The sequence below is a fragment of the Panthera pardus genome, unplaced genomic scaffold (assembly GCF_024362965.1).
Source record: "Panthera pardus isolate Hobbes unplaced genomic scaffold, ASM2436296v1 HiC_scaffold_3, whole genome shotgun sequence".
Lineage (NCBI taxonomy): Eukaryota > Metazoa > Chordata > Mammalia > Carnivora > Felidae > Panthera > Panthera pardus.
The window spans coordinates 44,482,825-44,506,776 of NW_026526876.1; the positions used below are offsets into that span (position 1 = coordinate 44,482,825).

Here is a 23,952-nt window from a genome sequence, read left to right on the forward strand (position 1 = left end):
ACCTTGGAATAATGGAAATGTTCAGATTTCAACCTAGGGGGTATATAAAAGTCTGCTCAGAATGCCGAGTGGATGTGGCTTCACTGACCAGTTCCAGGTCCACTCTGGCTTGATAGCCACTTGGCTCCTAAGTGATTGTTTTGTGATCAACTTTCCCATCAATTAATTACACACAACTCCTTTTTCCACAATAACTGTAGCCAAATGGGCTTAGTCACTGGGACCAACACTGTTTGTACTCTTCCCAGAAGTTTGTTTTCTTGTTTAGCAGAAGGCTCTAGACTGCAGTAACCGAGTTGGTCATCGGTGCTGGGAGTGAGGCCATTACTTCTCCAGAGGTAAGCTTTTCTGAGAAGCTGCAGTTTCCTCTGGGAGAAAGGAATCATTTTAAGGATTTTATTTTTTATTTTATTATTTTTAATGTTTGTTTATTTTTAATTTTTTGTCATGTTTTTATTTTATTTTTGAGAGAGAGAATGCAAATGGGTTAGGGGCAGAGAGAGAGGGAGACAGAATCGGAAGCAGGCTCCAGGCTCTGAGCTGTCAGCACAGAGCCCGACGCGGGGCTCGAACTCAAATACGGTGAGATCATGACCTGAGCCAAAGTTGGATGCTTAACCGCCTGTGCCACCCAGGCACCCCGATTTTTATTTTATTTTTTTTTAAGTGATCTCCACAACCCAGTATGGGGCTTAAACTTACAACCCTGGGACTGAGAGTTGCATCCTCCACCAACTGAGCCAGCTAGACGCCCCAGGAAAGGAAGCCATTTAGAACCTGGACCGAGCAGGTGAATGCTAAGGCCTTGTAGGGCCGAGACACGTGCGCCTTCAGCTCTGTGTGACCACTGGGCAAGCAGCCAGCGTGCATCTATTCCCGGGCAAATGGACCTGCTAAAAATAAGCAGGCAGCTATTTAATTCCAACAGATTCAAAATAGCCAATTCTCCTCCCCACCACCCCTCAGGCAGGGCTCTGCATCTTTCTGCAAGGCTTTCCTTTGGCTTGCCTGAGTGTCTGGGGCCTCTGGAGGGGGAGACCGTGGGGGAGAAGGCTGCTTTCAGTTAGTTTGTGCGTGTGAAGGCTTTTAGACCTGCAGTGTTAAATGCCACTTATGTCTTGAGAAGTTCAGCTTTTTTACAGAAAACAACAAAAACAAAACAAAACCAGGGCAAGGAGAGCAACTCGAGAGTGTGTTCCCAGAAAAGGAAGGTAGCAGAGAGCCTCGTAAGGCTGAAGTGTGCACACTTGTGCGTGTGGGCATATGTGTGTATGCACATGTGAGGGCGGCCCTGTCTGAGAATTCGGGAAAGGCTGCCGCGTCTTCTGGCACCCGTCTAGGCCTCTCCAACGGTGTAAAGCAGGGAAAATGGCATCCTACCGATTCACAAGAAGTCTGTTTGGGGTGAGAGTGGCTCACAGAGGACTCTTGGAAGTGAAGGGCTGAGGAAATGAGGAACTTCTCTTGACTGGTGGGAAGTGGGGCTTTGGTCACCCGGTGATCCCTGTGAGTCCCCTCCCAGTAGCGGTGCCTTCAGTGAGTCCCAGCTAGGCTCCTCTGGGTGGGGTGGCTGCTGATCCCCCGGGCCCTTGGCTCTGTTCTTGGTGGAGATGATTAATATCTCTAATCACAGTCCCCAGGCGGCAAGGGAAAAATAAACCAGGCGTGCCTTCTGTCTGGGGATATCACACCTCTTTTCTCAAGTTGCTGCAGCATTTCAGTTGGGCAGTTGCTGTGTCCTGGAGATTTCATGGAGACAAGGGCTTTTCCTGGGTACTGGGTTAGACATGGGTTGGGGGGGGGGGTGGTGGTGGGCAGTAACTGGTGGGCGCTGGGGATCCAGGTGGGGCATTCAGTATTCATGGGTTGGGTGACATAGCCTCAGGGGACCAGTGTTAAACACCTTCTAGGGAGTCCTACTGACACAATAGCAGGAGGCATCTGGCTTGGAAATGGTGCAGAAACTTCTGAGCTGTGATTAGTTGAGTAGCTATAGTTGACTGTCTGGGGGGAGCTGTGGATGATAGGTTTGGGGTCTCAGCCCCAGTCGGTGGGGAACAAGCAGGACGGGGAAGGTTAGGTGTACAAGCGTTAGAGGTGTTCTGGCAAGCTGCAGAGCAGTGTTGTGTTCCCAGGTGCAGGTCTCTGTGTTTAGTGTAAGCTAGGCTGGGAACAGAAGGGACGAAATGGGGACTAGGGGATAGTGACATGGGGGAGCCAGAGTCTGGGTTGTGGTGTGGATCAACTAGGGTGCCTGGCCAAAGCAGGCTGAGAGTGTATGCTTGAGTGTGGGCCTCTGCTTCTAGCCAGTTCCTGGGATCTCTGGAGGCGGGGCAGGGGTCAACTGCTGGACCCTTGAGATCAACTTCTAGTACCAAAGGGTTGGAGGCATCTCCCAGAGAGGGCGCGTACAAGCAGGAGGAGGGCCAGAGAGAGGAGAGAGAATCCCAAGGAGGCCCTGTGCTGACTCGGGCTCAATCCCATGAACTGTGAGACCGTGACCTGAGCTGAAATCAAGAGTTAGACGTCTAATTGAGCCACCCAGCTGTTTTTAGAGACGGTTTGTATCTTGGTTAGCAACTCCCTCCTTACACACACACACACACCCCATACTGAGTTTGGCTTTGGGCCCTTGATCTGTAAAACAGGGTAACTGCCCTCTGTGGGTTAATTTTTAGGATTCTTCATCTTCCTCTCTACCCCATTCCATGTAATCTTGTTCCTGAGATCAGAGAATTGGTAGAAGACTGTGGGAATCACAACTATAAAACCCTGTAGAAATGGGATTGCCTACTTAATAAGGAATCAGAACCTAAATTGACTGCCAAGAAGAGAACTTGGGTTCAGACCCCAGCCACACTTTCCGTTGCGTGTGACCTGGTGGGTGGGACTGACAGTAGGCCATGTGGTAGGCATATTCCCTTATCCTGAGAGCATCCTTCCCCCATGACCTCTATTCCTTCTCAGATTTTATTTATTTTTATGTGGAAGACATTGAATACAAAGCAAATAGCCTGTATGTAATTTGCCACTTTTTCAGGGGCGAGCACATTGTTCCAGAACAGTGGTTCTCTGACTTGAGTGTACATTGGAATCATCTGGGTTAAAAGAAAAAGAAACACCTGGTGCCCTGATCTGACCCTCAGAGATACGGATTTAATTGGTTTGGGTGCCACCTTGGCCTTGGGAATTTAAAAGCTTCCCAAGTGATGCTAATGTGCCACTAAGTTGGAGAACTGCTGAGAGAGAAATTTCAAAATCTCTCTCCCTGGAAGGAAGACTATATTGGCAGATAAGAAAAAAACCTAAAAAACCGAAAAGGTATCAGAACTAATAAAAGATTTCAGTAAGGTTGTAGGATGCAGGGTCAATGTACAAAACCTTCGCCACCCTTCCAGCCTAGAGGCTTGGTGTGTGTCTTTCCTGGTTTGCCTATAGGGTTGTCCGGGCACAGACGGCACACACAAGTGGTGTCCGGGTTTGACCTTGTGTCTCACAGCAGTGTTTCCATGTCCGTATATGAGATCCCCTTCTCTGTGACTGGCATGTCCACGAATTCTGCAGTGTGTTTAGCAGTGATTCCCCAAGAATTGTTTCAAACGATGCCCCAGTGACCATTATATAGACCTCTGTGCAGAGCTGTCTTTATTCTTTTTTTTTTTTTTTTTTTTTTTTTTTTTAAGAGAAGATTGCAGGGGATGCCTGGGTATCTCGGTTAAGCACCCAACTCTTGATTTTGGCTCAGGTTATGATTTCACGGTTTGTGAGATTGAGCCCCATGTCAGGCTCCATGCTGATAGCACAGAGCCTGCTTGGGATTCTCTCTCCCCCTCTCTCTGCCTGCATGCTCACACACTGTCTCTGTCTCCCTCTTTCTCTCTCTTTCTCTCCAAAATAAATAAGCTTTAAAAAAAAAAAAATTTCAGGTGTGGTGTTTTTAGGTCATAGGAGGTATGGTCATAACTTTTTTTTTTTTATGTTTATTTATATTTGAGAGAGGGAGACAGAGACAGAATCTGAAGCAGGCTCAAGGCTCTGAACCGTCAGTATAGAGCCTGATGTGGGGCTTGAACTCATGAGAGATAGTGAGGTCATAACCTGAGCCAAAGTTAGACACTCAACGGACTGAGCCACCTAGGCACCCCTTAACCTTTTAAGAGCAGTATGAACTTCCCCTCCTTGGCCCATACATTGCCTCATTCTCTTAAGACATGAGTGGGTTTCCAGACTTAATGTGGAGTAGAACCTGAGTTCCAGTCCTTGGTTATATGATTTTGAACCTTTAAGTTTTTTTTTTTTTTTAACTTTAAGTTTATTTATTTATTTTGAGAGGGGGAGAGAGAATACCAAGCAGGCTTCGCACTGTCAGCACAGAGCCTATGGTAGGGCTCAAACTCGGGAACCGTGAGATCATGACCTGAGCTGAAAACCGGAGTTGGATGCTTAACTGACTGAGCCACCAGGTTCCCCTAAGTTTTTATTTAATCTCTACACCCATCGTGGGGCTCAAACTCCCAACCCTGAGATCAAGAGTACCGTGCTCCGCCAATTGAACTAGCCAGGCGACCCTGCATGGAGCTATTTATTTTTTAATTTTTTAAATTAAAAAAAAAATTTTTAATGTTTATTTTTGAGGGAGAGAGACAGAGCGCAAGTGGGGGAGGAGCAGAGAGAAGGAGACACAGAATCCAAAACAGTCCCGAGGCTCCAAGCTGTCAGCACAGGGCTTGAACTCACAAGCTGTGTGATTATGACCTGAGCCAAAGTCAGAAGCTTAACTGACTGAGCTACCCAGGTGGCTTTATTTTTTAATTTTTAACGTTTATTTATTTTTGAGTGAGAGAGGGAGACACAGAATCAGAAGCATGCTCCAAGCTCTGAGCTGTCAGCACAGAGCCTGACACGGGGCTCGAACTCACAAATGGTGAGATCATGACCTGAGCCGAGGTCGGATGCTCAACCGCCTGAGCCACCCAGGTATCCCTACATTGAGCTATTTTACCCTTGATGATGGCAATACCTTCCAAACCAGGTGGTTGAAGATTGAGTGATGCAAGGGAGAGTATCTAGTGAGGTTCTGTGTTTGAATGTGAAGCTGTAAGGAACATCACTGAAGCTTCTGCCTGGAGGGATTCATGGGGTCTTCCGAGTGTGGCCACTGCTTAGCTTCTGCTTTGTGTTTTCTAATCCCATGGATTTACTTCAGATATTAGCAAGAAGGTTTATGGCTTTCCCCACCCTCTCACTTTGGGGCTGAAGATGTTTCCCAGTGTTCCTTCACAAACTGTAATGTGGTTGTGAATCCCCCGGGGGTCTTGTTAAAATGCAGCTAGTCATTCAGGTCTGGGCTGGGGTTGCCTTTGTAGCAGGTTCCCAGGTGATGCTCGGTGTTTCTGGCCCATAGACTGCACTTGAAGAAGTAAGGTCCTACAGCAGTGGCCCCCAGCCTCCACTGAACTTTAGAACCACCTGGGAACCGTGTGCTCTGGTTTTGCCAGAGACCATTAACATAATTAAACCAGGAAGAGTTGTTAAAGCCTTTACACTTGTCTCTGCAACAAAGCTCAAACCCAAATTAAGGTATAATTCACCGTATCAGTGGAGGAGTTTTGGTTTTAAGACGTCTTGTGATTTTTGCAGACAGAATAAAATTTACTGGCATGGGAGGTACTGAGTCATAAGCATTCTGGAATAAGTCTGTCACATACCTCTAAAGAGAGCTAACCCTGCTTTGCATAGCACTTAATACATAGCTAATCTTCATATCAACCATCCTTTATGAGATGTGTCCCCGTCTTATGATGAAGAAAACTGAGGTTCCTATCTCCTTTACACGTCTACCACCTTCTTCTGTCTAGGCCCTTATCATCTCTCCTGGCCTGGATCCAACTGACTTAGGTCTCCAGGTTCCTGTCACTTGATATGCTGTTTATCCTACTCCCAGAATCACCTGGTAACAGTTTGGTGTATGTGCCTTGCAGACCTCCGCTGGTTCTCTGTTGCCTACAGGATAAAATCCAGACTCCACAGTGAGGCCTCAGAACCCTCATCGAGTCCACTAAGCAACTTGATTCTTCAAGCATGACCTGTATCTCCATGCCACTGTATGTTTTGCTGGTCTCTTACCCTGGAGCAACCCCCTCATCCTTTTGAAATCTTCTTCATCCTTTGCTCCAGCTCCCTCTTGCTACATAACGGTTTCATTGACTCATGATTTTGTGGGTGCATGTGCGGGACATACATACATGTGAATTTCAACAGGCATTTAAAAATACTCCAACGTCATCTGAATGGATAAGTGTTCCGGGAGTTTAGGGAACTAAAACACTAGACACACTATCCCCTTGGGGGAGCATAGAATTTGGCATTGAGGAGTGATGCAGGAAGGGGTTTGGGCCCAAGAGAAGACTTGTCTTGTTTCAAGGGAGCGTGCTCAGGAGGAGGGAGCAGAAGGGGGCATCTCTCCCTGCCCACCTGCCTCCAGTGGATCACACATAGGGTGCGAGCAGGAGGAGGGATGTCACTTACAGAGGCAGGGAAAGGGAGAGAGAGTAGCTGGTTGTCTTTCTTGTGCAGTGGTATCAGGATCCCCCTACCTGGCTCTCATCGCATCTCTCTCCTCCTCTCCAGGTATCATTTCTTCAGGCCTCCAGGATGGCCATCCAGTTCCGTTCACTTTTCCCCTTGGCATTGCCTGGAATGTTAGCACTCCTCGGCTGGTGGTGGTTTTTCTCTCGTAAAAAGCATGTCAGCAGCCAGGACAGACAGGTGGAGGCCAGCGCTGTGGAGCTGAGGGCTGGCCATGCCATCAAAGAGCCACTCCCCATGGAGGACCCCCATCCTGGAGTAGCATCCACGCCCCCCAGCGTTGCGCTGCCCGCGGAAAAAGAGCTGTCCACCTTGAGCAAGCCTCCCGCCGAGCCCCCAGCCTTGCTGCGGGCACATCCAGCCTGTCGCAGGTCAGAGTCCTCAGGCAGCCTTCCTAACAGCACAGAAGTGAGATTTCGACCGGGAACACGCAGAGATGACAGTACAAAGGTGGAACTAGCCCTGACGGGTGATGAAGAAGCCAAGTCCATTCCTCCTGAGTGTCCCCTTCTGACCCCAAAAGGTGTTCCTTTCCCCCACGAAGCGGCTGAGGTGTGCAAGCAAGAGTCCCCGTTCAGTGGGCCGGCGGGGCGGGGTGGGCAGGGCCAGGCTGCGGCCCCCCAAGAGAAGCCAAGAGAGACGGGTGGGGCGGAAGGCACTGGCGACGCGGTGTCAGCAGAAAATGTGCCGGAAGAGAGTGTGTTGTGCCAGGAGCGTGGCTCTGAATCGCAGACCAGCAAGTTGCCCACCCTGGCTCCCTTGGGAGGTGCTGGGGAGAAGGGGATTGGCTGCCCGCCACAGGCCGAGGAGGACGCAGCGGGGCAGCTGCTGAGCAGCCTCGTGGGGTCGGCTCACGTGGAGCTGACGGAGGACGGCGAGCCGCCGGTGCCTCGGGCCAGTGGCAGAGCCTGTGACGCACACCGCACAGGAGAGCCGGGCACAGGGGGCGCCGCGGAGCAGAATGAGAAGATTGAGCAGGCTGCCTACCAGATCATCTCCAAAGTGATCTTGGAGGCGACCGAAGAGGTGCTGGCCACCACCATGGGCAGGATCGCAGGTCGGGTGTATCAGGCTTCAGCCGGGCAGCTGCACGGGCAGAAGGAGGAGAGCCGCGCCCCAGCCTGCCAGAAAACTGCCCCAGGGCAAGAGGCCGAGGAGCCAGCTCCGGCCGCCGTTGAGGCAGAGGCGGCCTCGCGCGTGTCCGTGTCAGAGTCAGACGCCGCCCTCCTGTTGCCAGGCCCGCCCGCGGAGGACCTGCCACCACCAAAGACCTACGCGAGCTGCCTGAGCAGCCCTCTGTCCAGCCCCAGCAAGGACAAGAAGCCAAAGAACTCTGCACACCACATCTCCCTGGCCCCCTGCCCACTGCCTGCCGTCCCCCAGGGGGAGTTGCTAGATGGGGCATGTGTCCTGGTGGAAGATACCGGATGTGTCACCTGCACCTCTGACAGCAGCCAGAATGTCCCTTCAGTGGTCTCTGAGCAGTGCTCAGATTCCATCAGCGCTTCAGGGCTTGAAGACTTGTGCATGGACACCAACTCAAGCCCCAGGGACAAGGCCATCACCCCGCTGCTGCCAGAAAGTACTGTGCCCTTCAGCAATGGGGTGCTGAAGGGGGAGCTATCTGACTTGGGGAATGAGGATGGATGGACCGCGGATGCGGAAGCAGATCATTCGGGAGGTAGGAGGGTCTTGGGCGTCCCTCACCTAGAGGATGGGGTGGCCGGGTGTCTGTTCGGTGGCCAAAGGCTGCTGGTCTGCCTCCCTCTGCTGCTTCTGCAGTAAGAATGCTCTTCGACTCTGTGTCCCGGCTGGCCTGCAGAAGGTTGGGGTGCAGCGCAGCAGTGGTGGGTAACTGAGAAGTTGGGCTGCCCTGAGCCCCCCAAAGCCCCAGGAGCTGTAACTTGGTTCGGCAGCCAGGGACCCTCCCTAGTCCTCCTGAAGGAGCCAGCTCAAAGTTGGTTTCGCTGATTAACCTCAGCGTGCCTCTTTTCTCTCTTTTAAACCAACCTCTTAAAGGTTTTTGTAATGGAGAGGCCTCCTTAGCTTAATTCCAAAGTACCAAGAGTGGGTGTGAGCTTTTTTTTTTTTTGAATGGTTGATTTCCTTTTAATCATGTGCTTGTTCCCATGTCTTCACCTGCCTTCCTTCTCCAGAAGCTCTTACCGGGTAAGTGCCCAGGGAGCGGCCACGGCTTTGACATTGCGGGAGGCTCTCGCTTTCCTGCCTTGTCGCCACTGTTCCTCGGCACAGAGCCCTCCACCATTTCCTTTCCGTGCGGCCGCAGCTCCACCCCGGGAAGGAGGGGCACTTTGGTAACCAAGTATCCACTGGGTTTTTCGAGTGCTGACCCCAGCGTAGACAGTTCAGACCGCTAACTTACAGGTCAGCAGCTCCTGACCCTGGTTTTGCAGCCACCCTGGGGTATTTTCATTTATCTCCCGGAAAGAGGCCATGAAGATCCCCTCCCCCGTGGGGGTCTCTGATCTGCTTGCCCTGGAGCCAGTCCCTACCCTCTCTGCTCCAGGCAGGTTGGGGGTCTTTGCTGGGAGTTTTACTACTTGCAGCAGGACTTTCATCATAGCACATTTTTGTCACCTTTGACACTGCTGATTTATGTACCTCTAAAGGAAAAAACTCCTCATTGTGATCATGAGTGTACAAGGCCAGAGACTGTAAGATGCATCCTAACATCAGGGATGTTAAAATCGTTTGTTTGTTTGCTTGTTTGTTTAATAAGAAAGATCTTAAAGTGGGTAAACAAATTTTTTTTTTTTTTTTTTTAAGAATAAAGGAATTTCCCTTTGTCTGCTGGCCCTCGGCCAAATTAACAGGCCTGCCAGCCGTGTCATGCCACCTCTAGATTGACTGGCGGCTACTCTGCTGCGGTGAAGGCCTCGTGTTTAGGCCTTTTGGAAGAGAAGGCGGTGATGGGGCGTAGTGATGGTGGGGAAGTGTGGGGACAACAGATTCGAACTTGGCGGTACCATTTGCCCAGCACTCCATTGTGCGCAGCACAGGCTCCCGCCTCCCCCACATCTGCACCTTGGTGCACGGCCCTCCCTGTGCGTGAGGAAGTTGAGGCTGAACGGGGCTGGGACCACCAGCTAAGGAAGCTGGCCTGTGAGCACAGCCTGCTGGAGTCCTGTGTGGTCTGAGCCACCTCTGGGTGTCCTTGGGGTGGCCGGTATCAGCCAGTCCTGTTTTGTTCGGGAGAGGCTGGAGCCCCTGATGTTGAAGGATGAAGTCCCTTTCAAGGTGATTCTTCCTTAGCTGGGAATGGAATCTCTTTTAAGTCTTGCTCTGCATCCAGACAGTACATGCATTGCTTGGCAAAGGATTATGTCCAGAGTTTGGAAAAACCATGTGGATAATAACCTAATTAGTAGACTCTCAGGAGCGATCTATTTCTGGCAGTTGAGTCGTCCATATTTAAGCTAGAGTCCTCTTAAGCTGGTCTGGACCCGTTTTTCTGAGATGGCCTCCTGCCACATTCTTGAGCAAGAGTGGAGCAGACCACATTGATCTCAGGGTCCTGCTTCCTGCTCTGTTGTCTGGAGCATGAACTTCAGTCTTTTGACCGGGGGTTAAAGACCCACCATGAGCCCAAAGGGCATTCAGAGTTGTACAGGTCAGGCCTAAGAGAGGGAAAGGAGAGCCGCCTTCCTCCGTCTACTTCCAGTAGGCCCCAGGTGGCATAGGATGAGAATGGCGCCTTCAAGGGTGGACTCTTTCTAGCTCTGCCTGGCTGAAGGTCATGGCCCTTGAACCCAGGCCTGGGGCCTTGGGGGCCTTAGAGTCTCTTGGTTTGAGGGGCTGGCATAGAAGGGTGTGGGCCAGTTGTGACTGGTCGGTCTCCGTGGAAGCCAGCACCTGATACCTGGCTCCTGGGACCGTGTGGACCTGCTGGCCCGCTCCCCCGCCCCGTGGGCTCCCCTTCCCAGCTCACCACTTGTCTCTGCTCAGGCAGCTGTGGCTGGGCGTGGCTGCCAGTTCAGCAAGTGGGGCTGTGAGCGACAGGCTAAAATTAGGTGTATCTACACCCCCAGTTCTCCTTTCATTGGGGTCGTTCCGAGCCTTTTAGACTGCGGGTTGACAGCCGCCAAGCTTGAGGAGGGGGTGTGGGGCGGGGGGCCTCCTGGGAATGTGAGTTGGGAAGTTCTGCATTATTGACTTCTCTTAGCTGGTGTCTGTGTGTCTGTGTATGCCGCTTCCTCCCCTGCAGGATCGGACAGGAACAGCATGGATTCAGTGGATGGTTGCTGTGGCCCCAGGAAGACTGACGGTTTCCAGAACGCCCAAGCGGGCTCCAGTCCTAAGAAGGTCGACCTCATCATCTGGGAGATCGAGGTGCCAAAGGTAAGGGCTGCAGGGTCATGGGGCTTAGGGGGAGGGACAATAAACCCGAAGCAGTCCCTGAGTGAGCCAGAGGCTGAAGGGAAAAGGGAGTGCCACACTCTGCCACGGTTCGGAGAGCTTGCTGTGAGGTGGAATCCCCTCAGCCACCCTCAGGAGGGGCCTGTTCTTGTCCGCTTCAGACTCACAGGCCGCTCGCTCCCCCCTGGGGCTGTCCTGTGTGTGTGTTCTGGGGCTCAGGTCATCTGAGATGCCCACAAAAGCCAGACTGAGGATGTGGGCCAGGCAGGAGTCCCTTCACTGCGCTCTGCCCGAGCTCTCCAGCGCAAAGTAGACTTGGTAATTGAGCACAGCATAAGTCTGTATTTCGGAGAGCTTGAAAAGTATAGGAATGTATGAAGAAAATAACAAGCTGCTCTAGTCTCACCCCCGAGAGTGACTGTGAAGACTTTTATTTCCTTCTCGTCTTGCACCCTGTGGTTTTTAAACAAAACTGAGATTATGTTGCTTTAATTAATGCTTTTAAATATTTAACAATTTAATTTTCCTGTGTTATTCTCTGAAAATATAATTTTAACTGCGTTATTCGTTGTGTGAACGTCAGTTTACTTCACCAGTCCCCAAATCCAGGGTGCTTAAGTGGTTTCTAGCTTCTTGCTGTTCTAACTTACAATTTATTAGCTTGATCTTGATGTTTATTTCTTGGGCTCAGAAATAATTGGCCAACTGAATTCTCCTGGGCGCTTAGCTCCCTGCTGCCGTGGAGACTTGGCTTGGTTTGAACTCTGGGTCAGGCGGGCTGCTTTGACCCCAGGGTGCTGGCTCCCTTGGTGTTTTCTCCTGCCGTGACCCCGATAGCAATCCTGCCCTCTTCTTCAGTGGTTGCAAAGGGCGCGCCCAGGCAGCTCTGGGTGCAGAGCGACTGTGTCCTTTGTGGCTCTGCTGGGGTGGGGTCGTTTGGGATCATCTCCGAGCTTGTCTTACATCATGGCTAAGTTTGGCTTCTTCTGTCTGCCTTGAACTCTTGGCATGCTGGGCACTTTTGCAAGCCTCGTGCTCTGAAGGCTCCAGCCCGCTATCAATTGGCAGCAGAAGCCCAAGGGTTCTTTTGACTTTTACTTTCAAACGGAGCCTCTATCTTTGAAACCAGATAGACTTGAAGAGGTCAGAAACCAGATAGACTTGAAGAGGTCAGAGAAGTCCTAAATCGTGCTTGTGCTGGTGAAACATCTAGTGTAGATTTGGGAGGAGAATATGCTGCTTTGCAGCTTTCTGGATGTAGGCCAGGTTGTCGGAGGAAGAAATGGGAACTGCTGAGTCCTGGGGGCCAGACTGTGTCGTTCAGCCACTTAGTAGCTTTGTGATATTGCGTGAGTTACTTAGCCTCTCTGAGCTTGTTAATTTGTAAAACAGTGATAAAGGTATCTGTTTCATGGTAAGTGCTTACAGCAGTGCCTGGCAAATGAGTGCTGGCATGTTAACCGTTAATATGTTTGAGCTTGACCTTGTGTAAAACAAAGGTAGGTCTTGGGGAACGCAGGGAGTTGGTTTCCCATTAACACCCCCAATTGTCTCTCTGTCTCTCTCAGCACTTAGTTGGTCGGCTAATTGGCAAGCAGGGGCGGTATGTGAGTTTTTTGAAGCAAACGTCTGGTGCCAAGATCTACATCTCAACCCTGCCTTATACCCAGAACATCCAGATCTGCCACATAGAAGGTCAGTGGCACCTGCCACCCTTTGTTTAGGTTTCTTGCCTGAAAGCATTTGAGTCCCAGTTCTTCCCCTTTTGGGATCTCAGTCTCCAAATAGAGAACGCTGATCATCCCAGGTGATCTTCAGCCCTCCTCTCCAGTTCAGGTACTTGAAGGGGCCTCTGCTCCCTCCCCCAGATCTTCTGGCCAGGAGAGGCATGGGCACTCAGGCAGGCTGGGGGTCCTGGCCTTATAGTGCCCGCTGCCTCACACGCCTCCCTCGCAGAGCAGAACGGGATTCCCCTCCGGTCGGTGAGGGCTGGGCCTTTCCCATCTGCTAGCCTCCTATTGCATTCAAAGCATGGACACAGCGGCAGAGGTACCATTTGAAAGGTCAGTGGGTTTCAAGCCTCTGTAGATGCTTTTCTTCTTAAGGCAGAACTTAGCTGTTTGGCACTCTAAAGATTTACTTGAGCTCTGGGAAAAGTCTGGTGGAGTGGGGGTGTGTGTGAGTTTGGTTTTGCAGTTTGTCCTACCCACTGGCTCTCCTGCTTTTACCCCTATCTAGGCTCTCAGCATCATGTGGACAAGGCGCTGAACCTGATTGGAAAGAAGTTCAAGGAACTGAACCTCACCAATATCTACGCTCCCCCACTGCCGTCACTGGCACTGCCTTCTCTTCCAATGACTTCCTGGGTGAGCATGCGCCTGGGGGACCAGATCCTCTTGCCTTCCTTTCACCCCAGCCTGCCCCAAATAAGAAACTCCCGACTGTGGGCCCACAAGGCCAAGAGCTCGTTGACATCTCTGACCTGTCACCTCTGGCCTCCTCTGGTCAGTTCAGTTATGCTTCTATTTTTTTATTTTTGAGAGAGACAGTGCAAGTGGGGAAGGAACAGAGAGAGAGGGGAAGGAGCGGAGAGAGAGGGGGACACAGAATCCGAAGCAGGCTCCAGGCTCTGAGCTGTCAGCACAGAGCCCATCGTGCGGCTCGAACCCACTAACTGTGAGATCACGACCTGAGCGGAAGTCGGACGCTTAACCGACTGAGCCACCCATGTGCCCCTCAGTTATGCTTCTAGTCTGTGTTTTCTGGGGCTGGGCTTTAGGGCTGAAGTGCTGGTACAAAGCCAGACGTGCCTCTGTCCCCACTTGGAGGGATGGTTCTCAGGCCGGCACCTGTTGTGTTTTTAAGGCATTTGCCTAGGAAGGATTATGGTCTATCCAGGAGACCGGGTGCACTTGGTTGGCTTGGGTCTCCTTAAAGCTGGTGCTGTGTGCAGAGTCACAGCCTAACCCCTCTGAGGCCTGGGTGGGACCCACCATTGTGGGCTTGGATGGGCTCGTAATGGGTCCTTGTGTTCCTTACTCCTAGTTGAGCCGGGCCTAGTGGTGGCCCTGGTGAAGGATTCCCTTTCCCTTTCCCTTCTCATGGGAAATACCTAGATTATTAAAGGAGAAGAAATTCTCCCCACCAGGCTGTGGAAACCCAGAGGCTCTTTGGAGGGAAAGCTGACCTCTTGGGGCCTCTGTGTGCTGGGGGCCGTGGCGTTTCTGGGGCCTGTCACTCAGATCCTGCAACATGCCTCCAGCTCTATTTGAGCTTTATCTCACTAGTAGAAGAATTGTAGGGTTTTGTAGGCCAAAGACGACTGTTGCATTTCACACGTGGGCTGAACGTGCTTCTTCAAGAAAATTACCTCCCTAGCTTTTGTTTGGGATGGTTGACTTCTCGGTTCTGTATCTTGCCCCTCCAAAGATCTCTGTGCCGTGGGTGAAGGCAGGGGATGGAGGTCCTGTTGTCTTCTGTGGATGTTTGGGAGTGGGCTGAACCCCACTCTGTCCTTTACTTCTGAATCATAGCATTTTTCCCAGCAGGCTTGGACCAGACCCGCTCTTAAATTATACACAATTGAGCAGTTGTTAGGGCTTCCTCCCATTGTTCTCTGTGTGGAGAGGAGATCCCAGATACCTTGCAACCAGCAGCACTCGGGGGAGGTGGGGAAGTCAGAACTCTCAGCCAGAGGTGTGGCCACCTGACTGGATGGTGGACTAGACATCTTTCTGTGTCCAGGCCCACCTAGATGTTGCCTGTAAGGGAAATTAGTGTCTAGGGACAAGTCTTTTTGAGACCAGGCTTAGCCTCTGCTAGGACCTCTAATGTGGGGCCTGGCCACTGAGCAAATCTACATTCCGAATCGCAGAGTGGGAAGGACTTGGGAGGGTGTCTGTGGAGTGTAGAGAGGAAGAGACAGTAGGACTCAAACAGTTGGGTCCTTGTTGGCAGGAAAGCGGAGGAGAGAGAGCCTGTCAAACTTGAAGCTCCTGGGATCAGCTGCAGGGCCACAGATGCTGGCTGGGGGGCCTGAGGGCCTGCCCACCTCTTATCCCCTGGTAGCTTGTTCTCAGTGGCCCCTCATTCCCTTGCCTTCCCTGGTGCTACAGTCTCAAGTAGCGGTGGGGGGAGCGGAGGCTCTGGTGCCTGGACCCTGCCCGGGGCCCCTCACTGTTTCCACAGCTGCCTCCTCCCTGCCCAGCCCTGAGGCGAGGCCGCCTCTGGAGGTTACTGTTGGCATTGCAGGACAGGGCCTCTGAGGTGTCACACTTTCCATGGCTGAAGTAGTTTTCCTTGAACTTCTGCCATTTGGGTGCCATGTTGTGTTGGGTTGTCATGCCCTTTTCAAAGAGGTGCCAGTTCAGAGACTTGCCCTGCGGCCTCAGGGCTTACCTCAAACCCGAGAAGGATTGTTGCAGCGCCTGCTGCCCCTTCTCGTCCTCTGCAGCTCATGCTCCCCGATGGCATCACTGTGGAGGTGATCGTGGTCAACCAGGTCAACGCTGGGCACTTGTTCGTGCAGCAGCACACGCACCCCACCTTCCATGCACTGCGGAGCCTGGACCAGCAGATGTACCTGTGCTATTCCCAGCCCGGGATCCCCACCTTGCCCACCCCGGTGGAAAGTAAGTGCTGCCCTGGGGTCAGCGGGGAGCCCTGGCCAGGCCATGGGGAGAGGTTTTGGGGGTGGCCTGTTCTGCCCTTGGTCTTGACCCAGGAGGAGGCTGTTCTGGGATCCTTCATGGGAACAGCATCCCTGAGTGCTTGCCAGCAGGATGGAGTTATTGTGGGCTGGGTTACCCAGCGAGCCCAATGGAAATGGTCTTCCCAGTGGCTGACAGAGTCCCGTGGGGTTGGAGTAGAGTTTTAACACACGAATTCTAGCTCTGCCATGTATCTGTGGAATGGGGCTGATGCCAGCTTGCTCCAGGAATTAGGGTTGGATTATTCTATGTAAAGAGCCTGATCCAGATGGTGATTCTCGTAGAAGCTCCTGACAGGCAAGAGGCCTTTGTGGTGGGTTGGTTCATCTCCGTTTGACAGATGAGAAAACTGAGCCTCTGAAGTCGAGGGAGTTGCCTAGGTGACACTTGAGCAGGAACCAGGGTCCTGGGGTCTAAACTCACTTGTGGTCTTGAGTCTGTCCTTTGTCACTATTTTCTTTGTTGCCCGTGTTGGCGAGAATCCAAGGTCAGAACATCTCTTCACCCATTGCTATCAGGGACTCCTAACCTGGAGCACCCTAGGGGGCTTCAAGGCATTTGAGAGATCTGTGAAGTTACTGAGATCACAGAAATAAGGATTTAATTTTCATCAGAGTTTCTGTTGTTGCCTCAATCCAGCAGTGAAGACCAAACTGGGGTCTGAGTGACTATGCCAGGGGTTCCCCTTAAGGGTCAAGGTCAGGACACAGTGTGGTCAACTGAGTGTGCAGGCCCTCAGCCTGTAGTTCCGTTTGTTCTGGCCCTGCTGCTACAGGCAGGGGTTGGTGACTGCTGGCTGCCAGGGACACGTGTGCTCTGAGCAACTTCCTGAAGCAAAGGCTAGAAGAAGCGGACTTAAGCCTGCAAGTCCCCTTCTGATCAACTTCTGATCAACTTCTGAGTTGTCACGGGCCGGAACAGGCCCTAGACGCCAGGCCAGTGAGATCTGCCACATTTGGAGGTTTTTGATTCTTTCTGGGACTCTCCCTTAAGAATATAAATCCCCCTTCCCTGAGTTTTAGATTTTACTTGGTTTCTTCTGGCCAATCCTTATCTATCTCAGGCTCTAGTAGGTTTCAGAGTAGATGGATCTGGAAGAATGCTTTTTGGTCTGCAGAGCTTTTTGGGTGGCATGTGGGAGGCCAAATTTCCCACATCTAGGTCCTTCCCTTGGCCAGTCTCGGGCTCCAGGGAGGCTGTGGGGGCTCCTTGCTATTCCCCTGCCCGGTGGAGGCACAGGACTCTGAGAAGTAAGGTGGGGAGGTGGGTAGCACTGACTGGGGACCCTTGGTGCCCTGTCCTATGCCAGGACTGTCCACACGCTCTCTTCCTGCCCTGCAGTCACGGTCATCTGTGCTGCCCCCGGTGTGGACGGTGCCTGGTGGAGAGCCCAAGTGGTGGCCTCCTACGAGGAAAGCAATGAAGTGGAGATCCGCTACGTGGACTACGGTGGATATAAGAGAGTGAAAGTGGACGCGCTCCGGCAGATCCGGTGGGTCCACCCTCCTCCGACGAGCGCATGCCATGCGTGTTGGGGCTGTGTGATCTCTGCAGAGCTGGCACAGTTCTACCAAGCCTGGGACGTAGGTTGACCCTTTCTCCTGCTGCCTACTCTGGTTTGGCAGGGTCTGATAGGAACCTACTGCACTGCTCGCCTCAGTCAAACTGAGCTAGAAAGGCGTGTCTTGAGGAGGAGGTCCCCGGGTATTGTAGGACACAAGTGAAGCAGCTCCTCTGGGAGTTGGATGTGAGCAGTCCCTCTGAGGTCAGGCTGCAGCAGGGAGGTGGCCTGCATCCAGGGAGCCGCGGCCTCCTTGCCCATCGTAGAGGCCTCTGCTTCGCTTCATCCTGGGTCGTGGGGGGCTCACAGCTCGAAGCAGAAGATCGGTATTGGAGTAGAGTCAGACTTCAGGTTCATAAACAGGGTTCCTTCCTTACCTTTCTAGGTCCGACTTTGTGACCCTGCCGTTCCAGGGAGCAGAGGTCCTTCTGGATAGCGTGATGCCCTTGTCAGGTAACGGTCGAGGCCTCTGGCTTTGTGGGAACAGTTGTTGAGAGTGGGTCTTTCTCTTTGAGCGCCTTCCTTTGCACCCAGAGGGCTTATGCTAAATGCAGATTGCTGCGTCTGACGGAGTTCTTGATTGAATAGGTCTGGGCCAAGGCCCAAGGATGTGCATCTCTCTAACAAGTACTCCGATGATGCCAGTGCTGCTGGCCCTGGACCCACCTTTCAGGACCACCGTTGTGGACTTTACCTAGACCTCCGACCTTGAGAGGTTGCAAACACAGACACCTTCCAGAACCTAGTTGAGACCCAGAGTCCTAGCATGTGTGGTTGAGGGCAGGCATTGAGGCCACAGCACTGCTCAGCTAGGCCCTGTGGGGACCATGCCAGCACCGAGCAGTGTGGTATCTTAGACTAACTGCATCCCCTGAGGGTAGGGGACTAACAGTGGTCCTGGGCAAGTTGGTTAGCCTTGCCATTGTTTTTTGTTTTTTTTAACCATCTGGAAAATGGGATAGTACCTGTCCTTCAGGGCAGCTGAGGAAATTACATAAACCTAGGAACTGATATGTGGATGCTGGTCAAGTTGCAGCTGTCGATGACCAGGATGTTTTCTATTTGTAGGTAATAAATAGTCCGATCATCCCACACTCTTCTAATCTTGTTCTTGTCTAAAGCAGTGAAGTGCATTAGAGGCACCACAGTCTAGCCAGAGTCCTGTCAGCTAGAACGCTGGGCAAGGCCTGTCTCCTTTCCTTATTGCTCTGTCCAGCATCCCTCTCCATTTCTGTCCCACCTCCACAGTCCCGCCCAGCTGACATGCTCCCTGTCATGGCATTCCCAGACCTTCCCAAACACAAAGGCATTCCCAGACCTTCATGAACTTGCCTCTCCCATCCTTACCACCTCTTGCCTTGGCTGTGTCCTTGTGCATAACTTTATAATCCGACAACGAGGGCTGCCTCCATGGCTTGCTGCTTAGATTCGAAACCCACCTTCACCACTCTGGGGGCTGGTCGACTTCAGCCACCACCTTAGTCTCTCTGTTCCCACCTGGAAAGTGGGGATAACATCGCATTCGTAGGGTGTTGCTGCTTCAGTGGAAGAAGATCTACGTGTTCAGCCCAGTCAGCACGCCAATAGGTGGTGGTCGTGGTGGCAGCGGTGTTCCCATTGAAGGCAGGGTTTCTGTCCCTTTGGGCCCCACCTGCGGTGGGTGGGTGACCTATAGCGGAGACCCTGTGAGTGTGTCCACTTGGAGCCCCGTGGAGGCCTGGCCTGTGTCCCTGTCACAGGCGGCTCTTCCAAAGGAAGTTGTCACGTGCCCGGCAGCACCTGAGGCATCTTCTTGGAAAAGCCCTGGAAGCTGTGTAAGTCATGACAATGCTTTGCCTTGGTGAAAGCCTACCTGCTGCTTTTCTTTTTCCTTCTAAAGATGATGACCACTTCTCACCTGAGGCCGATGCAGCTATGAGCGAGATGACGGGAAACACAGCACTGCTGGCTCAGGTGTGTGGGTGGGGGCGGCCAGGCCGCACGGGGGCTGTGTGAGGAGCTTCCTGCCTGGCGTGGGCACAGCCTCCTGGCCTCTCTTATCCAGGATCTTGGATTCCTGGGAACTGACCTTTGAATTCCTTTCTCCTTTGTGGCTTGGACCCTGGGCTGAGGAGGGGTGCATGGGGTAGCTTTTAAACATGCTAGCTTTTTTTCTGTTGTTTTTCTAGGTGACAAGTTACAGTCCGACTGGCCTTCCTCTGATTCAGCTATGGAGTGTGGTTGGAAATGAAGTAAGTTCTGTTCTTTCCTTTAAGTTGCTGGCTGGCAGTCATGGGTTGATTTGGAGCTGGTTCTGCTCTTGTCTCCTCTTGAGACCATCAGAAAACTATAGGCCTGTAGCCTGCACCTGTAGCGATGGCGGGAGACGTCTTTGGTCGCCACAGCTGGGGGTGGTGATGCCAGTGTCATCTAGCGGGTGGAGGCCAGCAAGTGGGTGCTGCTTGGCTTCCTGCCGTGCGCAGACAGGCCCCACGACAAAATGTCAGCGGTCCTTCCTGGATCTTATCTAGACCTCTTCCATTGGGTTTTCCATTGCGTTTCTTGGTATTAAAGCTCAGATTTCTTCAGTGTATTGAAAAGCCTGTCGTCCTGCCAACAGAACATTAAGTAAATGCCCCTTGTTGGCCTAGAGGGGTCCTGCCTCCGCCCCCTGTCTCTCTCGGACCTGTCGCGTGCAGTGGTTGTCTGGGACTGTGAGAGGGAGAACCCCGGGGCTGGCTTGAGAAATGGCCCCGGGGTGGAGTGGGCAGAGCTCTCAAGGGAACTTTGTTTTCTAGGCGGTGTTGATAAACCGGTCGCTGGTGGAGCGAGGACTTGCTCAGTGGGTAGACAGCTACTACGCAAGCCTCTGACCCCCGCCCCCCACGGCCTCGTCGGAGTCTCTTGCACTGGTGACGCTGGGCTTGGCGCTAAGGCAAAGACTTTACATCAGAATAACAAACGTTATCTTCCCCGGAAAGTTCTCTTTTTTTTGTACTGTAGTCACGTTGACAAGGAGGGAACCGTGGGTTCTTTCAAAGCCATAGGATGGTGTTGAACGAGGTTCCAAGCCTTTAAAAACAAAACAAGACAAAAAGCCGAATTAGAAAGGGTGGCAGCCGGGCTGTCCTCCACCACCTGCACTCCGCCGTCCCCCCCCCCCTCCCTCCGCAAGACCGAACCACCGCAGCCACTGGCCGAGGGCTGTGCTGCTTGCTTCAGAGGGTTTCTTTTACTTCATTCAGAATCTTTCTTCAGGGAGCAAGACATGAAATCACTAATCGGCATTGATTACTTGTACAGCTGTCGTAAATGAATTTATGATGTTTAACCAGTTTTTATAAACTTCATCTAGGTCTCTCAGAAGGCAGACTTTTTAATGCATATGTAAATACGAAGCAGTCATACCTCTGGCCTTGGTCCCTGGGGGAGGGAAGCTGTTATCTCGCCAAGCCTGGTTGTAATTTGTATCCATTTTCTATTTGTGCAAACTCTGTAAATATATGTTTAAAAAAATGTAATATTTTGTATAAGATACACTGGAGAACAAAGGGAACTCAAGATTTTTCCACACCCACATCATCTGTGAGCAGAAGTTCCTTCTGTGGACTACAGCCGCCTGCCTGGGCCAGCTCCTCAGGTGGCTTCCTGGGTGCTGGCTGGACAGGGTGACTGTGTGCTATAGATTGTGATTGGGGCTTTTTTTTTTTCTTTTTTTTTTTCTTCCCTGTACAAATTTGTTAAAAAAAAAAAAAAGAAAAAAAAAACATTGAATTACCTTACAGTGGTGTGTTTTGATTCTTTTTTAGACTGGCTTTAGCATTGTGGGATTTAAGAAAGTAACTTAAACTTCTATAAACCTTGTATACACTGTAGCTTTGAGTCCGTTTCTTCCATGCTGAGAAGGGTTGGCGTGGGGAGTGAGGAGGTGATTGTGTGCGGTGGCCTGGAGGGGCCCGTCTAAAGGACACCCAGGGCTTTTAGGACACCGGTTAGCCAGAGATTTCCATCCAGCTTTTTCCTCTCCTTGCCCCACAAGGTGGCAGCCAAGCTTCCTCTGGCTTCCCCTCAGGAGTGTCTCAGATAGCCAGGCCTGAGTTTAAAGCACCGGTTTCCAGACGTCTTTGGGTGTTCTCAGTAGATCTTTGCAGTTATTTAATGCGTTGCAGTGGTAGGAGCCATATCCCCCTACGTGGGGAGAGCTTTGATCTACCGGCCCCTCCTCTTAGGGCAAAGGCAGGCCCAGGCCAGGCCCGTGGCTTGGGGCTTTCCCGCCCTTCAGGAGTCTCTGGAGAGCTGAGGCTGCCCAGAGCTCTTTCACACTGAAGCGATCCTCCCAGGGAGAGGCTGCGGCCCCTCTCCCCGGCCGGGGGTAGTGAGTGGTTGGCGGCCTGCGCCCCTCCTCTGTAGGATCAGCTCCTGGGACCCCACCTCAAGGCAGGGAAGTAAATGAAGTAAAATCATGGCAGTGTCCCCCGCTGGTACCGAGCTTGGCCCAAGGCCAGCTGTCATGCGGTCTCTGCTGCCGCTAGTCCCAGCAGTAGTTGACTATGACGTGGGCCAACTTGGGTCATGCCCAGTCTCCCTTTTTCTGTGCAGTTCTTCATCCCTGGAACAGAAACTGGTGTGGGGGAGCCTTCAAGCTAGTTTGGGGACAGTCACAAAGCCTGGTGTGCAGATGTGGCTTTCAGCTTTGACTGGAGGGAACCACACGGTTGTGGTGCCTGGAGGTGGGCAGAGGGTGGTGGATGAACAGAGACCAAAGCCAGGGTGGTCCAGACAAGATGGGGGCTCCCGGGGGGATGGGTTGGGGTGACGAGTGATGTGGCAGGATCCCCTGAGCAAGGCCTCCAGGACGGGGGTGGGGGGAGGTGGGGCAACGGGGATGAGGGGGTGGGCTGCTCAGGTCTTACAGCCTTAACCTTCAGGAATGGGTCCGTTTAAGGAAGTTTTGGTTTATTGGGAGGAAAAGTGCGTTTGGAAGGTGGGGAAGGGTATGTACTCTTCAAATAGACCCTTCTCAGATTAGAGTTCTGAGAAAGGTGACTTTGGCCATTTTGCTGGTAATCTTGTTGCTCTTACAGAGGAGAGGATTTAAGGAGGCCCTCGCTCCCTCATTCTGGGCATTGGCCCTCCGGACCAGTGTATTTTAGACCCATTCTTGGTCTTTAGACCCGTTTTTGTGTAAAGATTCATTTTTGAGAGAGTGAGTGCAAGCAGGGAAGGGGCAGAGAGAGAGGGAGACAGATAATCCAAAGCAGGCTCTGCACTGACAGCGAGCCTGATGCGGGACTCGAACTCACAAACCGTGAGATCGTGACCTGAGCCGAAGTCAGACGCTCAGCTGACTGAGCCACCCGGGGGCCCCTAGACATGTTCTTTGAGTTAACTGAGCCATCCAGGGGACAGCTTAAGTAGGAGTTTGAAAGCTCATGGTGCTGGAGGGAGACTGGATAGCCCGCCATGGGGTGTGGGGGAGGGAGGCTAGTTGTCACGAGGGGTGTTTATTCCAGCTGCTGGCCCTCTGGCCCTCGGGGCCCTGCTAGGTGTGGCTGGTCCCAGTGGGGGTCAGTATGGGTTCTGGGGTTACCGCTACACCTTGTGCGCCCTCACGCATCCTGCTTAGCTGCCACAGGAGTGATGGAGAGCTTACTGGCTCAGACGTCGTGCTGTTCAGCAGGGAATACTTGGTCCTCGTGACACCCCAGTGAGGCGGGGACGGAGCCTGGACATAGATGGTGACTTGAGAAAGTGGTTTGCAGTGGGAGACTCAAAGCCAGGCTGTTGCCCCAAGCCACAGCTCCTCCGAAGCAACGCGAGGGCGGCTCGCGCTTTGTTCCACATCCCCACCTAAAGGCTGCACTTGCTACATCTTTGGCCCGCAGAAGAGTTTTGCAAGTTAGCATGGGAAAACACCATGACAGGAAGTGCTCAATCATTTGGCTTATATGAGAAATTAAAATTTAAGAAACACAAAGTCAGGAATTACATGCCGTATCTAGGCCAGAGTGAACATTTTGAATCTTTGATGACCCAAGAAGAAAAGAACTCTGGAAAAGGTCATATATGGACCGAGAATAGGAAATTTGGATTGTTTGTAGACCAGCAGTGTCCAAAAGAAATACGGGAGCCACACGTGTAATTTAAAGTTTTCCAGGAGCTCGATAAAAGGGGCGGGGGGGGGGGGGTGGGTGGGTAATAACCAGGTGAAATTAATTTTAAGTTTGTTTAACCCCACATTTCAACATGTAATGCACATTAGAAATATCATTGCAATTTTACAGTATTTTCATACTAAGTGTTTGGAATCCCGTGTGTATATTTTACACTTCTGGCCTGTCTTTTCGGACTAACCACAACTCAGGTGCTCCATAGCCACAGGAGGCTGCCGCGTCAGGTCCTGGACCATCCCATCGATCACCATCACGCCACTATTAACAGCCTTATGTTCGTCCTTTGCAAAACGTTCTAGGTTCTTTTGCACATTTATTGTTCCAGATGGACTTCAGAATGATTTTTGGGGGGAGGCAATCATGGCGAACGTTTTAACTGACATTTGGGAAAAAAATGCATGTTGCCGGTTTGTTACAAAGTTTTATGTGATAATATATTAAATCAAGCTTGTAAATTATTCGTATCTGTTGTTTTTCTTACCCTCTCCTTCCAACGTTTTTTTTTTTGTTTGTTTTTGTTTTTTTTTTTCGTCTGTACTTTCCATTTCCAAGGAAAAAAAAGCAC

At 51.8% G+C, this 23,952-nt stretch overlaps 1 protein-coding gene across 8 annotated transcripts in view; it reads left to right on the top strand.

Annotated features, from left to right (window-relative positions):
- AKAP1 (A-kinase anchoring protein 1) overlaps window positions 1-20,194 on the top strand; it is a 35,139-nt gene extending 14,945 nt beyond the window's left edge. For 2 of the 8 annotated variants that reach the window (XM_019415668.2, XM_019415670.2), the window contains 10 exons: window positions 6,631-8,269; window positions 10,772-10,947; window positions 12,534-12,660; window positions 13,204-13,331; window positions 15,419-15,596; window positions 17,016-17,166; window positions 17,621-17,688; window positions 19,115-19,188; window positions 19,404-19,466; window positions 20,013-20,194. In XM_019415668.2, the coding sequence (XP_019271213.2) occupies window positions 6,655-8,269; window positions 10,772-10,947; window positions 12,534-12,660; window positions 13,204-13,331; window positions 15,419-15,596; window positions 17,016-17,166; window positions 17,621-17,688; window positions 19,115-19,188; window positions 19,404-19,466; window positions 20,013-20,087 (2,655 nt within the window). In that variant the 5' untranslated portion in view covers window positions 6,631-6,654 and the 3' untranslated portion in view covers window positions 20,088-20,194. Of the gene's footprint in view, window positions 1-268; window positions 339-5,981; window positions 6,105-6,630; window positions 8,270-10,771; window positions 10,948-12,533; window positions 12,661-13,203; window positions 13,332-15,418; window positions 15,597-16,983; window positions 17,167-17,620; window positions 17,689-19,114; window positions 19,189-19,403; window positions 19,467-20,012 lie in introns of those variants that run through there. The other 6 variants (XM_019415671.2, XM_053892294.1, XM_019415672.2 and 3 more) reach the window with 6 other exon arrangements.
- Window positions 20,195-23,952: the final 3,758 nt, after the last annotated feature.